Source organism: Hemitrygon akajei, chromosome 29 (assembly GCF_048418815.1).
Source record: "Hemitrygon akajei chromosome 29, sHemAka1.3, whole genome shotgun sequence".
In the NCBI taxonomy this organism is placed as follows: Eukaryota; Metazoa; Chordata; class Chondrichthyes; order Myliobatiformes; family Dasyatidae; genus Hemitrygon; species Hemitrygon akajei.
In genome coordinates this window covers 21,158,223-21,173,592 of record NC_133152.1, presented here as the reverse complement: position 1 = coordinate 21,173,592, position 15,370 = coordinate 21,158,223, and the positions used below count along the sequence as shown (strand labels likewise).

Sequence of the window (15,370 nt, the reverse complement as noted above, 5' to 3'; positions counted from 1 at the left end):
CCCGAGCAACGATAGTACTGCCATAAAAGGAAGAGGAAAAGACACTCTGAGATCCAAGATCTAGATCCATGTTTCCTTGCCCCACTTGTAGTGTGTGTAAATTTGATAGGAAAAATTAAAAGTATGTTTTTCATGTGGGATAAACTGGTGCATGTTGATGAACCTAGGATCTTGGGATGTTAGTACACCAGGTGCAGGATGTTGATGTGCACAGACAGCACACAGTTAAAGAAGCCATTAGCAGTTGATCTCTATTGTTAGGGATCTGAAATTAGGGGGGAAAATCAAGTGAGGAAATGTTGCTGAAATCATGCAGGATTTGACAAGATCATGTAAGAATATTGTGTAAAATTTAGTTCCTTGTTTCAAGAAGGATGGTTATATCCTGGAAGTGGTGCCATTTTGAATCACCTAGTTTATTGGAATAGCAACATTAAGATTGACCTATGCTTGAGAAAGATTGAAAAAAGTATTGAGAAGCTATTTATTTATATCACTAAGCTTTTGAGGGAGATCGACAAGACTGGACAGACTAGACCCAAAACAGAAGATGTTGGAAGCACTCAGCAGATCAAGCAGTATCTGTGGGGGTGGGGGGATCTGTTAATGGATGCTACCTGCTCTGTGTTTTCCTATCATTTTTTTGTTTTTACTTTGGATTTCTAGCATCTTCAGTATTTTTATTTACTCTTATGGACAGACTAGAACCAATATTCACGACTCGGTAGGGAGTCAGCAGTTTAGCGAAGTAATGAAGAAATCTGGAATCTTTGCAAATTACAAGAAATTATTTTGTGGTACGGGAGCAGTAGTGACCTTCATTGGCTACTGGAATATGTTTGGTGGGGGGGGGAGGTTTACTCTTCTATATCAAAGTTTTTATAATTTAAAGGAAATTTTGAATTGATATTATTGCTGTTGAATCATACTGATAATGCTTTGAAGTGTTTGTTTATTGATGGATGCACTTTATTTTATGTTACATTGTTCCTTGAACAGCAGGAATGTAGTCTGAAATATTTGAAGTTTATATTCTGATGATAGCTAGTTTGGACCAACACCTCTCTCCGTTGAAATAGATCCTTCACGTTCCTGTGTTCCTAGTAGATTTTAAGAATTTTAAAATATACCCAAGGTTTTAGTATTTTTTAAAATCTGTAGCCATTGCCATTGGGCGTGATTGCATTCAGCTACTTCCAGCCAAACGAATATAGTACCTTGAGCAAGTTGATGCTCAGAGTTTGTGCTGTAAGCATCATTAAACTTATTTTTAAAGCTTATTCCTTTTCTGTTTGAAAATGTATTTTGTATGTTAGTGTAAAAATTAATTGTGGAATTTTTCTCAAAGATGTACAAAAGCTTGGAAAAAGTGAAACTGGTTTTATGTAAAAAAAAATACTGATTTATGATGGTGCTATTGAGGCTTCTTGGTGCTGTAACAGTACATAATGTTGTGCTGAATTAATTAAATTAGTAATCAAATGCCCAACTAATCTAATCTCTTTTTATCTACACAATATTGACATCCTTCCATTTCCTGCGCATCTGTGTGCCTGTTGCTCATAAATCCTATCATGAAGAATCCCTAAGAATTCTTACAGTAACTTCCCTACTACTGCCATGATTCTCATCGGTCTGTAGTTTCCAGGGTTATCTGTTTCCGTTCTTGCATAATGGAACAATTTTAACTATTTGCCAGTTCTCCAGAACTTGTATAAGATGATGAGAAGCATTGATCGTGTGGATCGTATGTGAGAATGCTGTTCTTGGACTACAGTTCAGCATTCAACACCATAGTTCCATCCAGGTTCTCCAAGAAGCTCAGAGACCTTGGCCTTGATCCTGCCATGTGCAGCTAGGTCCTGGACTTCCTGTCAGATTGCTAGCAGGTGTAAGAGTGGGCTCCCTCACCTCCAACCCTCTGACTCTCAGTGCAAGTGCCCCTTAAGGCTGCGTACTGAGTTCCCTCCTTTACTTCCTGTATACCCATGACTGTATGGCCTCCCACAGCTCCAATCTGGTAATTAAATTTGCCGATGACACTAATCGTAAAACAATAATGAAGTGGCCTACAGGGAAGAACTCATCTCTCTGATACAGTGGTGTCATGAAAACAACCTGTCTCTCAATATTGCAAAAACAAAGGAGCTGGTTGTGGATTACAGGAGGAATGGAGACGGGCTAACCCCTATTGACATAAATGGATCTGGGGTTGAAAGGGTAAACAGTTTCGAGTTCCTTGGCATACACATCACCGAGGACTTCACGTGGTCTATACACACCAGCTGTGTGGTGAAAAAGACACAACAGCGCCGCTTTCACCTTAGACGGTTGAAGAAGCTTGATATGGGAACGCCAAATCTTAGGAACTTTCTACAGGGGCATGATTGAGTGCATCCTGACTGGCTGCATCACTGCCTGGCATGGGAACTGTACGTCCCATAATCGCAGGACTCTGCAGAGATTGGTGAGGACAGCCCAGTGCATCTGTAGTTGTGAACTTCCCATGATTCAGAACATTTACGAGGACAGGTGTGTAAAAAGGATCATTGGGGACCCAAGTCATCCCAACCACAATCTATTCCAGCTACCAACTGGGAAGCAGTACTGCAGCATAAAAGCCAGGACCAACAGGCTCTGGGACAGCTTCTTCCACCAGGCCATCAGACTCATGTACTCACGCTGATTTGAGTGTACTCTATGATATTGACTGTTCTATTTATTATAAATTATTTTAAATTACTATGAATGCACATGGCACATTTAGATGAAGATGTAACATAAAGATTTTTACTCCTCATGTCTATGAAGGATGTAAGAAATAAGTCAATTCAATTTGATAGTCAGAGGCTTTTCCCCAGGGCTGAAATGGCCAGCATAAGAGGGTACAGTTTTAAGGTGCTTGGAGTAGGTACAGAGGAAATGTCAGGGGCAAGATTTTTACGCAGAGGGTCCTGAGTGTGTGGAATGGGCTGCCGGCGACGGTTGTGGAGGCAGATAAGATAGGTCTTTTAAGGGACTCCTGGATAGATACATGGAGCTTAGAAAAATAGAGGGCTATGGGTAACCCTAGGTAATTTTGAAAATAAGTACACGTTTAGCACGGCATCGTGGGCTGAAGGGCCTGTATCATGCTGTAGGTAGAGGACGCAAAGGTCAAGGCTCCAGCAATATTATCTCTTACCTCTCTCCCAATAACTGGGGTATATCCCATCAGGCCTTTGGAAGTTATCCGCCTGAATGTTCCTTAAGAGACTCCACACTACCTAATTCCTTATTTTGAAATCCCCTGGTAAATTGGCCTGTTCCACACTGATCTCCCTATCTTCCACAAACATCTCCCTGGTAAATACTGATGCAAAGTACTCATTTAGGACCTCATTCACATCTTTTGCCTCTCTAAGCACATTATCCCTCTTTTATCCTCGAGAGGTTCTACCAGCTCCCTAGTTACTCTCTTGTTCTTGATGTATATATAGAATGTCTTGTGATTTGCTTTAATTCTTCTTTCCACAGATTTTTCATGACCCTCTTGGTTTTCCTAACTCCTTTCTTGAGTTTTTTTTCCTGGCTTCTTTGTAATCCTCAAGAGCTTAAACCCTTTTCTCTTTCTTAAATAAAATCACCACCTCTCTCAACATCCGAGGTTAAAACTACCTGAGGGTTCAATGGCAACTTGCTCAGGTTATTGTCCATTTGGTGGGCAGAATTACAAATAGCAAATCTTGCTGCAGCTTGAGAATGGTAGAAGACAGATTTTTAATTTTAATGAGTGTGTTTTTGCTACATTTCACAGGAAGCAACATAAGCTTAGGGTCTTAAAATTATGGACTCTTTGGTTATGCAGGTAACACTATATAATACGGATCAAGATGGAAGTGATAGTCCTCGCAGCAGCCTTAACAACAGCCTGTCTGACACGAGTTTAGCGTCCGTCAACCTGAATAATGTCGGCTCTGTCCACAATTATGCACAGGCAAGCTTAATTCTTGAATAACCTTTTGTTTTAAATAGCTATTGCATGTTGTTATTTAATATAATTATGTATCTAAAGTATTCTTTTGAACCTGTCATGCCCAAACAGTGGGGGAAGAATGGGAATAATACAACAACTGTTACATTCAAAGTGTGAAATAGGTTAATGCAACCTGACACTTAGAATATGAATATGTGTGTAGAACTCACTGGTACATGCAGTGCTTGAGGCAAATGGTATCGATGCATTTTAGGAAAAGCTCATAAGCAAAATAAACAGGAATAGGTCAATGACATGATAAGGTGTAATACGATGCCATGAGATTTGAGTGGAACAATAACACCTGTACAGTATAGTTGGACTAGTTTTTGTCCTCTAAATGTCAGAGAATTTTAAGATTTTTCAGAAGTTTACAGTGTGCTTTGAGATTCAATTTCAGATGAATGAGGGATAACTTAATTTGTAAAAGGAACTAAAACTATTAGAAGTGTATTTAAAATGTTTAAACTTATTTACTGTAATCAAATCTACAATGAAAAGTATGAATACTGATGAGGCAAGTTACTTCTGGATCGGAAGGATGAGTTAACATCATTCATACCACCCTTATCAAAATCAAATTTTAAAAGTAACTTCACGAACAGTATGTAGTCCTTTTTCCCAAGGTTAGTGGCATAATCAGTTATGCAGTTTTTTTTTAATGAAGTAGCATGTAACATGGGTAAATATTCCTTGATGCTAGAATATGCCCTATGTTTGGGTGGTCTGGTTGGTTTCAAGATGTATTTAATTTCTCTGGTACCCACCACGCCTTCTATCTCATTCCTATCTGTAGTTGTGCAAAATGAAAGTTTTTAATTGGGGTACTGCTTCCTAATCTCTGCATTAAAGAAATGGATTTTATCCATTTGTCCAGGTGACAACTCGAGCAGATTCAGTCCCCCAGAGCCTAACACCACAACAGCAGCAGCAGCAGCAACAACAGCAACAGCAGCAGCAACAACAGTACAGTATGCCCGAGAGGGACACTAAACCACCCTTCTCAGAATACAACTTTGAAGATCTGAGTGCCTCCTTCCGTAGCCTTTACAAATCAGTCTTTGAGCAGTCTCTCAGCCAGCAGGGTGAGTATGGATACTGTCACGTGTGTTTCACAAGTTCTGTATTAAAATGCACCACGGTAGCATAGGGATTAGTGCAGTGTTATTACAGCTGGGGCGTTGGAGTTCAGAGTTGAATTCTGGCGCTGCCTGTAAGAAGTTTGTGCATCTTTCTTGTGCGTGTGTGAGTTTCGTCTGGGTCCTCCCTTTTCCTCCCACATTCCAAAAACTTACTTGTTCATAGGTCAATTGATCATTATAAATTGTCATGTGATTAGGCAAGGGTTAAATAAGTGGTTACTGGGCGATGTGACATGTTGAGTTGGAAGAGCCTGTCCTACGCTACATACCTCAATAAAAGAACTTCATACTATTTATGTTGCTTTGAGGGTTTTATCTATGACAAATTCTGTTGCCATCAGTAATTGAAAACCCTCTAACTCTTTAAAATGATTATTCAGTATCTTTTTTTGTGTTGAAATGTTATCTTTGATATTTTTGCTATTGTTACAACATCTTTATAAGCATTTGGAAAGGGAGATGGTTATTGTTCCGTTCTCAATGATCTGGAATGTGATTTGGCACTGGGAGAGCTCACCTGGGTTTGTTAAAATCTGTATTCAAGTTCAGGGTCTTCCATTCAATCCACGGCAGTTTTGCTTCTAGGATTTATTTGTGTCTTACCGCACATTTAACTGACATTATTTGAAAATCAACCTAGGATTTACTGGGACTCCCTACAGTTGTCAAAACCTGATTCAGTGCTGCCTTCCTTCCTAGAAAGAAGTGTATATACTACGGGACAGAATGGTATTAATAGAATCATTCAGTAGAACTAGTCCATAGGCACTTTTTCTTGGCAATAAGCCATGGTGACAAGATTGCAATCAGAAGTTGACTGATTAACTACAGTTATAAATGTGCTTTTGAGAAGATGAGCTATGACTGTACAATTAAACAATAAATTGAAATTAGTCATTAGTGAGAATAATATGTTTATGCCATTTATCTTTTACTCTAACATTCGTCATCCAATATGTTTCCAAACTCGAACTCATTGATTCCCAGGACCTTAATCTTGTTATCATTGTGAGCACATTTAAAATATATACCTGGATTACAGCTTAGCTTTTTTCAGCTTGAAATGTCATGCGTGATGGATCTTGGCTAATGGTTAATTGTTATGAATACAGTAAAATGGGGGTGATACTTTTTTTTAATGCATGATGATTTTTAAACACAAATACATGACTTACATTGCATCTTATTTTAGGGATGATCAACCTGCCTTCGGAGACTTCACAGCCAACCCATACATCATGTTCCTACCAGCATTCTCCCAACAGTACTGTTAGCACCCATCCCGCACAGTGGACAGAACCAGCCTGTCCAACAGCCATGCAAGCAGCCTTGGAGGCGGTGGGGGAGGGCCTCAAGTGCAACTGCCGCAACATCAGATCCACCCACAACACGCTCATCACCAACACCATCAGCACCAACACCCACAGCATCAGTCAAACCAGCAACATCATCAGCAGCAGCAGCACCACCACCACCACCATCAACAGCAACAGCACATGGCCTGTAATATCGGTGAGTCTGCTTCTCTCGCCTTTGCACTGTAATTTCCGAATAATAATTATTGTGTCTTTTGGGATACAGGGTAAAGAATGGGAAAGCATTGCGAATCTTCCAACTTTCTGCCTGCTCCTCCTACAGCTAAAAATAGAATTTTAAGTATGCAATTACTCAGGAAGACTTCCTGGATAAGAATAAATGAAGCTTGATTGTTCTCTACCAAAGAAGCAAGTGTAATTTTTGTGAAATCCTCGTACCTTGTTCCCTCTCCATCTTTTGCTTCTTTCTTTACTCACCATCCTGCTACTGAAGTCTAGCTAGACTGTGGCTCACTTGATAGCTTCCTTTGACATCAGAAAACCTGCATTCAGTCCCACTCTTGAGACTAGAAAGGCAGGTTGATGCTCCATTGCAGTAACTCACCATCTTTCAGGAAAGATTTATTAAAAAATTTCTACCCCCTTGAGCGAATATATTTAAAAAAAATACTGCAATGCATCATTTTTGGAAAAAATATAGTTTCCTTGGTGTTCCTTCAGCATTGCTGTAAAATAAGTGTTTCTTCCTATCAATAAGGACAAAATAACAAGATGTAGATAGAAGTTGTTCCAGCAGACAGACACTATATGGATTCAGGAAAGGCAGGCCCTGTTTGGCAAAGCTATTAGAGTTCTTTGAGCACAGTGGTTAGAGGGGAATAGGGTGGATGTTTATACTTGGATTTCCAGAGGTGTTTCATAAGGTTCCGCATCAGTCTTATCTGTAAAATAAAGATGCATCTTTAGATGGAGTTGTGGTTAATGTATGGAGGATTGGTTAACCAACAGAATGCAGAGAGTTGGGGTAAATGGGCATTTCTTCCATTGAAAATCAGGATGAGCAGAGTGCTGCAGGGGTCAGTGCTCAGCCCACAGCTGTTCGTGATATACAGTAGCCACTTGGAAGAAGGGACTGAGTACTGATGACACTAAATTGAGTGGAAAAGCACAAGTCTGTGAAGAAGTGTATAGATAGGATAAGGGTCTGGCAGATGGAATACATTGTAGGTAATTGTGAGGTCATCCACTTTGGAAGGAAAAGGAGAAAATATTTAAATAGTGAAAGATTGTAATTGTGCAGAGGGACTTGGGAGTGCTTCCGCCCTGAATTGTGAAAGATTATTTTCCTGTTGTAACAGGTTATCAAGAAGGCAAATGGAATGTTGGCCTTCATTGCTCGAGGGTTTGAATTTAACAGCTAGGAAGTTGTGCAGCAACTGTATAGAGTACTGCTGAGGCCAATACGGAGAACTGTGTTCAGTTCTGCTCTCTTTACTCGAGGTATACATCTGGTTTTGGAAGTGGTGCAGAGAAGTTTTCACCAACTTGATTGTGGAGAAAAGGAGTTAGCTTGTGAGGAGAAATTGACTCACCTAGATTATCCTCACTGGAATTCAGAAGAATGTGAGGGGATCCTATAGAAACATTGAAAAATATGAAAGGGATAGGGAAGATACAGTCAGGGAAATTGTTTTCACTGGTAGGTGAGATTAGAACTACTGGGCATAGCCTCAAGATTCAGTGGCTTAGATTAGGATGGAAGTAGGGTGGAACTGCTTCTGGAATTCTGGAATTCTCCACCCAGGGAAGCAATAGAAGCTATCTCATTATATATTTTTAAGACACCAGTTAGATTTTTCACATAATAGGGGAATTAAGGGTGAAAGGGAAGAGACAGATATGTAGAGCTGGGTTGACATCCAGAACAGCCAGAAGCTTATTGAATGGCAGATAGGCTCAAATGGCTGATGGTCTACTTCCTTTGTTCTTATGGTTATTGCCACATAACTGAGCAATTCTTCTGTGGGGCAATTGGTCGCTGTGTTTCCAGCATCAATGATTAAACTTCTGAGTTATTACTTTGTATTTAAGCTACTTTGGAATGTGGAAGTTGACATCTAAGATTTGTCTATTACTTGTGGATGCTGATCCTAATTTTCTAGCATTCCCTTGTGCATAGATTATTTGAAACGCAGCACAAATAGGAAGGGGATGTGTTGTGTCGGAGGTGGGTGAATGAATCCTGTGACCTTTCCATCTTTATGGTTTATTGTCATACAAGCTTAAATCGTTGGCCATAGTCAATCAGGAACACTGTAGCACAGTGTAGTCTGTTTAGTTCACTGTTGTTCCAACCCTTCACCCTACTCCAAGATCAATCTTACCATTCTGTCATACTTAGCCCTCCATTTTTTCTACCATCCTTTTGCCTATCTAAATATTTCTTAATACCTTCTCCACCATCTCCAAAGCATATGGAACCTGAAACAGTACAGCAGAGTTATAGGTCCTTTGACCCACGATGTTGTGCCAGCCTATTAGTCTTCTCTAAGATCGAAACAACTCTTCCCTCATACATTTTTCCTCCATTTTTCTATCATCCATATGCCACAGTTGATTCTGTAGATGCTGAAAAACACGAGAAACTGCCGATACTGGAAATTTTGAGCAACACACAAGATTTTTGCGTACGTTGGACAAAGTAGGGAGGAATCAGGAAGCCCCGCTCAGAGGGGCTTATCCTTGGAGAGTTGTCGAAGGTGGTAACTTGTACTTCCATCCCCAGTTTTTATCTTGTGAGCCCTCCCCACCTCATACGACATAATCTTCATTTCCGTTTTCTCCTCCTCAGGGCATGCAGGGTTTAGCACCTTGAGGAAGTATGATGTTTTGGCCCTCTTTCGGGTGTGGATGTAAGCCTTGGAGCACTTAATAAGCTTAATATTTATTTGAATTGGTGTTAAAATTGACATCAATAGCATTGTTAATCAGACCACTGAACTTACTGTACCATTTACTAAATTGTCATTAGTCAGCTGATGAATAACGGTCTTTACTCTTTTTTTATATATCCACAACTTGGCAAATTTCTTTCAGGATAATCACATCTGAATTACTTCATAAGACACAAATTCAATTTTTGTGATAAATTATCTATAGGTTTGGTTCTGCTCTCTGAAGTGAATATTACTTTAAGCCTTACTACAGCCAGGTACATCTGAAGATCATAAATAAAGAAGGCCCCTAATGTTTTTCATATTAATACTACTCTACAGGTGTTGAAGTATTAACCGAGTAAGTCACCTTGTTTTTTTAGTATTTGAAATGAGAGCAGAAGAGGTCAGTGAGCATGCTGTTCAGAAAGATCATTACTGGTGATCTACTTTAAGCCGACTTTCCATTCTGATTGTTACGTCCCTGATTCCCTTGTTAAACATACATTACAGTAAGCCTTGGTTAAATGCAGCAAAGGAGTACTTGCAGCAGTCTTTAGCAGATAATTCCAGAAATTTACAGCCCCCGAGTACAAAAATTTCCTCATTGCTGCTGATGACGACCCCCTTATCTGGGAACACTGCCCCTCAACTTAGACTTGCCAACTAGAGGAGTCAACCTCTCAGCATTCACCAGTCAATATCAGATTCTTATGTACTTCAACAGATTGACTTTTCAATCTTTTAAACTCTGTGGAATATAGGATTCACTGTTTTTTCAGAATTAGTGCGTTATTAGAGTCACACAACCGGTAACAATGGGTGCAAGATATTCTTGATTTCATTCAATTCTTAATTTCAAAGATGAAGTGAAAACACTTCTTGCAAGTGTTGGTAGCAGGGTTTCTCTATGATTCCAGATGCTTAAGTGCTTTCAGTATTCAGTAGTTTAATCCTGTTTTCATGACCTATCTCCCCTGTTTTCCTCCAGTAAGACTGTACCACATTGGTAATCCAATAGAGTCAAAAAATCATTTTAGTTACTTTTATTCCGTTATGGACCATTGGTTGCTGCATTATCACCCTCCATTTTCCACTCTATTTGTGTAGCTTCCTAATTACCGATGGCCAGTCATATACAGGGGAACGTGAAATTGATCTCCTTTGATATTTAATGCAGGGACCTCATTTTCCTTGTAGGTTTGTGGTCTTGTCACCAGGGCTCATTACTTGGGCATTTCTGTCTTAACCTAGGCCTCCGATTATCTCTTATTAACATAGTAGCAGCCCTCTGGCTGCCAATGAGGCCTTTAAGATGATATTGGATGCTGTGTATGATGTATATGAATGACCTGGATGAGAATATTGATGGGTAGGTTAGTATGTTAGTGAATGATACTAAGATTGTTGCAATGTAGATCATTTGCAGATATAGGCTGAGAAATGGCAGGTGGAGTTTAACCCAGATAATGTGAGGGCAAATGCAAGGAGACAGTAAACTGTTAAGGGCAAGACCTTTAACAGTGTTGCTGAGTGGAGCGATCTGGGGGTCCAAGCTCATAGCTCCATGGAAGTGGCTACACAGGTTGATAGGATGGTTTATGGAATGTTTGCTTTTATAAATTGAGGCATTGAATTCATAAGTCAAGCAGTTATGCTGCAATTTTATAAAATTCTGGTTAGGCCATATCTTCACATGTTTACATGCATGCAGTTCTAGTCGCCCACTATAGGAAGGATCTTGAGGCTTTGGAGAGGGTGCAGAAGAGGTTTACCAGGATGCTGACTGGTTTAGAGGACGCGTGCTGTCATGCAAGGCTGGACAACTTGGGTTGTTTTCTTTGGAGTAGTGGAGGCTGAGGAGAGATCAGATAGAGGTTTATAACATTATGAGAGGCATAGATTGAGTAAACAGGGAGTATCTTTTTCCCCAGGGTGGAAATGTCCAATACCAGAGACCATACAGTATTAGACTAAATGTCTAATAACTGTGTCAGTTACTTCATGTCCTATTAAAGCACTGCACAGTAGCAGCAGGGATGCCTAACCTTTGCCCTCCAGTTGTTTTGCAGTTATTAAGTAACTGCATGCTTCTTTCATGTTAAGTATTCTGCTGACACTGGAGGCGTTATACCATAATCAGCATAAAATGTATTTATTGATTTAGTGATACAGCGTGGAATAAGTCCTTCCCGCCCTTCGAGCCAAGCTGCCCTCAGCAACCCCACAGCCTGATTTTATCCTAACCTACGATGACCAGTTAACCTACATGGTACATCTTTGGACTGACAGAAAACTGGAGTACCCAGGGAACACCCACACATTCCATTGGGGAGGACAAACTACACTGAAATTTTACAGAATGATACTGGAATTTAACTCCAAACTCTGGAATGCCCCAAGCTATAATAGCGCCGTGCTAACCGCTACGCTACTGTGGAGCGCCAAAATGCATATGCACATCAGCCAAAGCACCCACTGGTACAATTCAATATTCTTGCATTTCAAATTTGAGTACTGTTTTAGGAGGGCTTGTTATGCTGAATGAATTTCTGGTTACTTGTTTGTCATTAGTTTGGGAGCAATGAACTAAATTAAGGTTTGAATTACCAACATTATGGATTTATTGGACTATAAAGTCATGACCTTGATATAAATTTATTTGCCAAATTTTGCTGAGTTAAAATAACCTTCGGCAAGAAGGAGTGACATTATAGCAATTTCTGAAATTCTGAACATATTACAGCTCTATATAGATAGATATATATATATATATATATCTCAGTATGTGCGGTTGGGAGATTGTAGGTCTGACACGGTGGTCAACAGCACAGGAGCACCGCAGGGGACCGTGCTCTCTCCGGTCCTGTTCACCCTGTACACATCAGACTTCCAATATAACTCGGAGTCCTGCCATGTGCAGAAGTTCGCTGATGACACGGCCATAGTGGGGTGTGTCAGGAATGGACAGGAGGAAGAGTATAGGAAACTGATACAGGACTTTGTGATATGGTGCAACTCAAACTACCTGCGTCTCAATATCACCAAGACCAAGGAGATGGTGGTGGACTTTAGGAGATCTAGGCCTCATATGGAGCCAGTGATCATTAATGGAGAATGTGTGGAGCAGGTTAAGACCTACAAGTATCTGGGAGTACAGTTAGACGAGAAGCTAGACTGGACTGCCAACACAGATGCCTTGTGCAGGAAGGCACAGAGTTGACTGTACTTCCTTAGAAGGTTGGCGTCATTCAATGTTTGTAGTGAGATGCTGAAGATGTTCTATAGGTCAGTTGTGGAGAGCGCCCTCTTCTTTGTGGTGGCGTGTTGGGGAGGCAGCATTAAGAAGAGGGACGCCTCACGTCTTAATAAGCTGGTAAGGAAGGCGGGCTCTGTCGTGGGCAAAGTACTGGAGAGTATAACATCGGTAGCAGAGCGAAGGGCGCTGAGTAGGCTACGGTCAATTATGGAAAACCCTGAACATCCTCTACATAGCACCATCCAGAGACAGAGAAGCAGTTTCAGCGACAGGTTGCTATCGATGCAATGCTCCTCAGACAGGATGAAGAGATCAATACTCCCCAATGCCATTCGGCTTTACAATTCAACCGCCAGGAGTAAGATATGTTAAAGTGCCGGGGTTAGGACTCAATGTATTTAAGTAAACTACTTAAGAACTTTTTAAAAGCTATTATTAATGCTTTTTGAGAGGTGATTTTAGATGCATATCATATTTTTACTGAGTTAAGTATTGTATGTAATTAGTTTTGCTACAATAAGTGTATGGGACATTGGAAAAAATGTTGAATTTCCCCATGGGGATGAATAAAGTATCTATCTATCTATCTATCTACTAGGCTGAGGAGTACATCAACTGACTTAGAAGTATATTGTATCTGAAGGTTGTTGATTGAAACTCCACTCTCGGGCAGAGTTTGGACAATCATTTCTGTCCAACACCAATTTGTGTTGAATTAATTGGAATTGAGGTGTTTCTGATAGAGTTAAGAAGCTTCGTCTTGTTTACATAGAGTAGATTTTCAAAATTGCTTGGGACTCTATGTTAGAATTGGAATGTGTTTATTATGGCCAGTGTTGTTCATAGGATAACTATTATGGAAAAAAAAATTAAATCTGTTCATTCTACAGTTGCAAGAAAAATTAGTGATCCCTTTGCAATTACCTAGTTTTCTGCATTAATTACTCCTAAAATGTGGTCTGATCTTCATCCAACTCACAATAATAGATAAACAATCTGCCTAAACTAGTAACACACAAGCAATTGTACTTTTCATGTCTTTATTGAACACATTGTTTGATCATTCCCAGTTAAGGATGGAAAAACTATGTGAATCCTATTGTTTTATAACTGGTAGAACCCCCTTTAGCAGCAATAACCTCCACCAAAACGTTTCCTGTAGCTGCTGATCAGACTTGCACAACAGTGAGGAGGAATTTTAGACCATTCCTCCATATAAATTTGTCTCAGTTCATCAATATTTCTGAGATACACTGGAAATACTGAAGCTTACTATTAAGCTTCAGGTAACAGACTGCTATCTCACAGTTGGGATGAGGTCTTGGTGTTGATGTGCAATGCCTTTTTTCCTCCAAACATAGCAATGTGCATTTCTCCCAAGAAGTTCAACTTTTGTCTCCTCTGTCCACAGAACATTTTCCCAGAAGCATTGTGGAACATCCAGGTTGTCTTTTGTAAACTTGAGATGTGCAGTAATGTGCTTTTGGAGAGCAGTATTTTTTTCCATGGTATCCTTCCATGAACACCATTATTGTTCAGTGATTTTATTATAGTGGATACGTGAACAGAGACTTCAGCAGGTTCGAGAGATTTCTGCAGGTCTTTTGCTGTTACCCTTGGGTTCTTTTTCAGTTCCTTCAGCATTGCACATTTTGCTCTTGGCAGGATGCCCACTCCTAGGGAGAGTTAGCAACAGTACTGAATGTCCTCCATTTGTAGACAATTTCTCTTATTATGGACTGATAAACACTCGGGTCTTTAGATATGCTTGTGTAGGTTTTTCCAGCTTCATGCATCTCTGTAGTTCTTCTGCTGAGGTCCCCTTGAAAGTTGATTGATGCATGGTGCACATAAACATATCTTTCTTGAGAAGAGCAGGGTCTGTCAGACTGTGTGTCTTTTTTTAAAGGGCAGGGCACCTCTACAACCCACACCTCCAATTTCATCTCATTGATTGAAACATCTGGCTCCAAATAACTTTTGTAAAAGACATTACCCCCAGAGGTCCACATACCTTTTACTTATGGAGGCTAATGCCAGTGTTGTTTGCACATTGTCTGAAGAACACATTGTTCACATATCAGAAAGTAAGTGTTCAGATGAGACATTCTTCGGGTTGTTTTGCAAAAACTGGCCAAGTGGTTTTAATACAGATTTTATATTTGGTAATTCATGTAGGATGCACTGGACATCTTGCTATAAATCAGCTTGTCAATAGAGCAGTTACACACTAAAGTTGCATTCAGATGTACAGAATAGAAAGGAAATACATTCGATTATGTATTTGAAGTGAAAAGAACAATTCTGGAAACGTAAACACAGAAAAGGTAGTTAACCTTGCAGGTTGGATACATTTAACAGCTGACACTATTATTTGCTAAGCATTCTATCAATGTTCCGTCTTTGTATTTGAACTGTAATGTGGTCATAGCAATATTTACTTATGTTTTCATCGACATTTATTCACTGTAAATTGCTGTCAACATTATCCATTCAGTTTTTCTCTAAATTACCACAAGAGTGTCAAGCTTTTATCACCAGGTGGTTCTGATAGTCAGATAGCGCATATATATATAAAGCACTTTGAACTCCCCTTTACACTTGTGCAGTAACCCCATCTTTTTTTCTCCCCTCATTCATTCCTATCCACTAACCAATACACTAGGGGTGATTTATCATTAACCTGTCAACCCAGATGTCTTTGG

At 39.9% G+C, this 15,370-nt stretch overlaps 1 protein-coding gene across 1 annotated transcript in view; it reads left to right on the top strand.

Moving 5' to 3' along the window:
* foxj3 (forkhead box J3) overlaps positions 1-15,370 on the top strand; it is a 144,728-nt gene that overhangs the window by 94,157 nt on the left and 35,201 nt on the right. Inside the window, 4 exon segments of the mRNA XM_073031797.1 lie at positions 3,848-3,976; positions 4,893-5,100; positions 6,350-6,453; positions 6,456-6,669. Coding sequence (XP_072887898.1) covers positions 3,848-3,976; positions 4,893-5,100; positions 6,350-6,453; positions 6,456-6,669 — 655 coding nt within the window.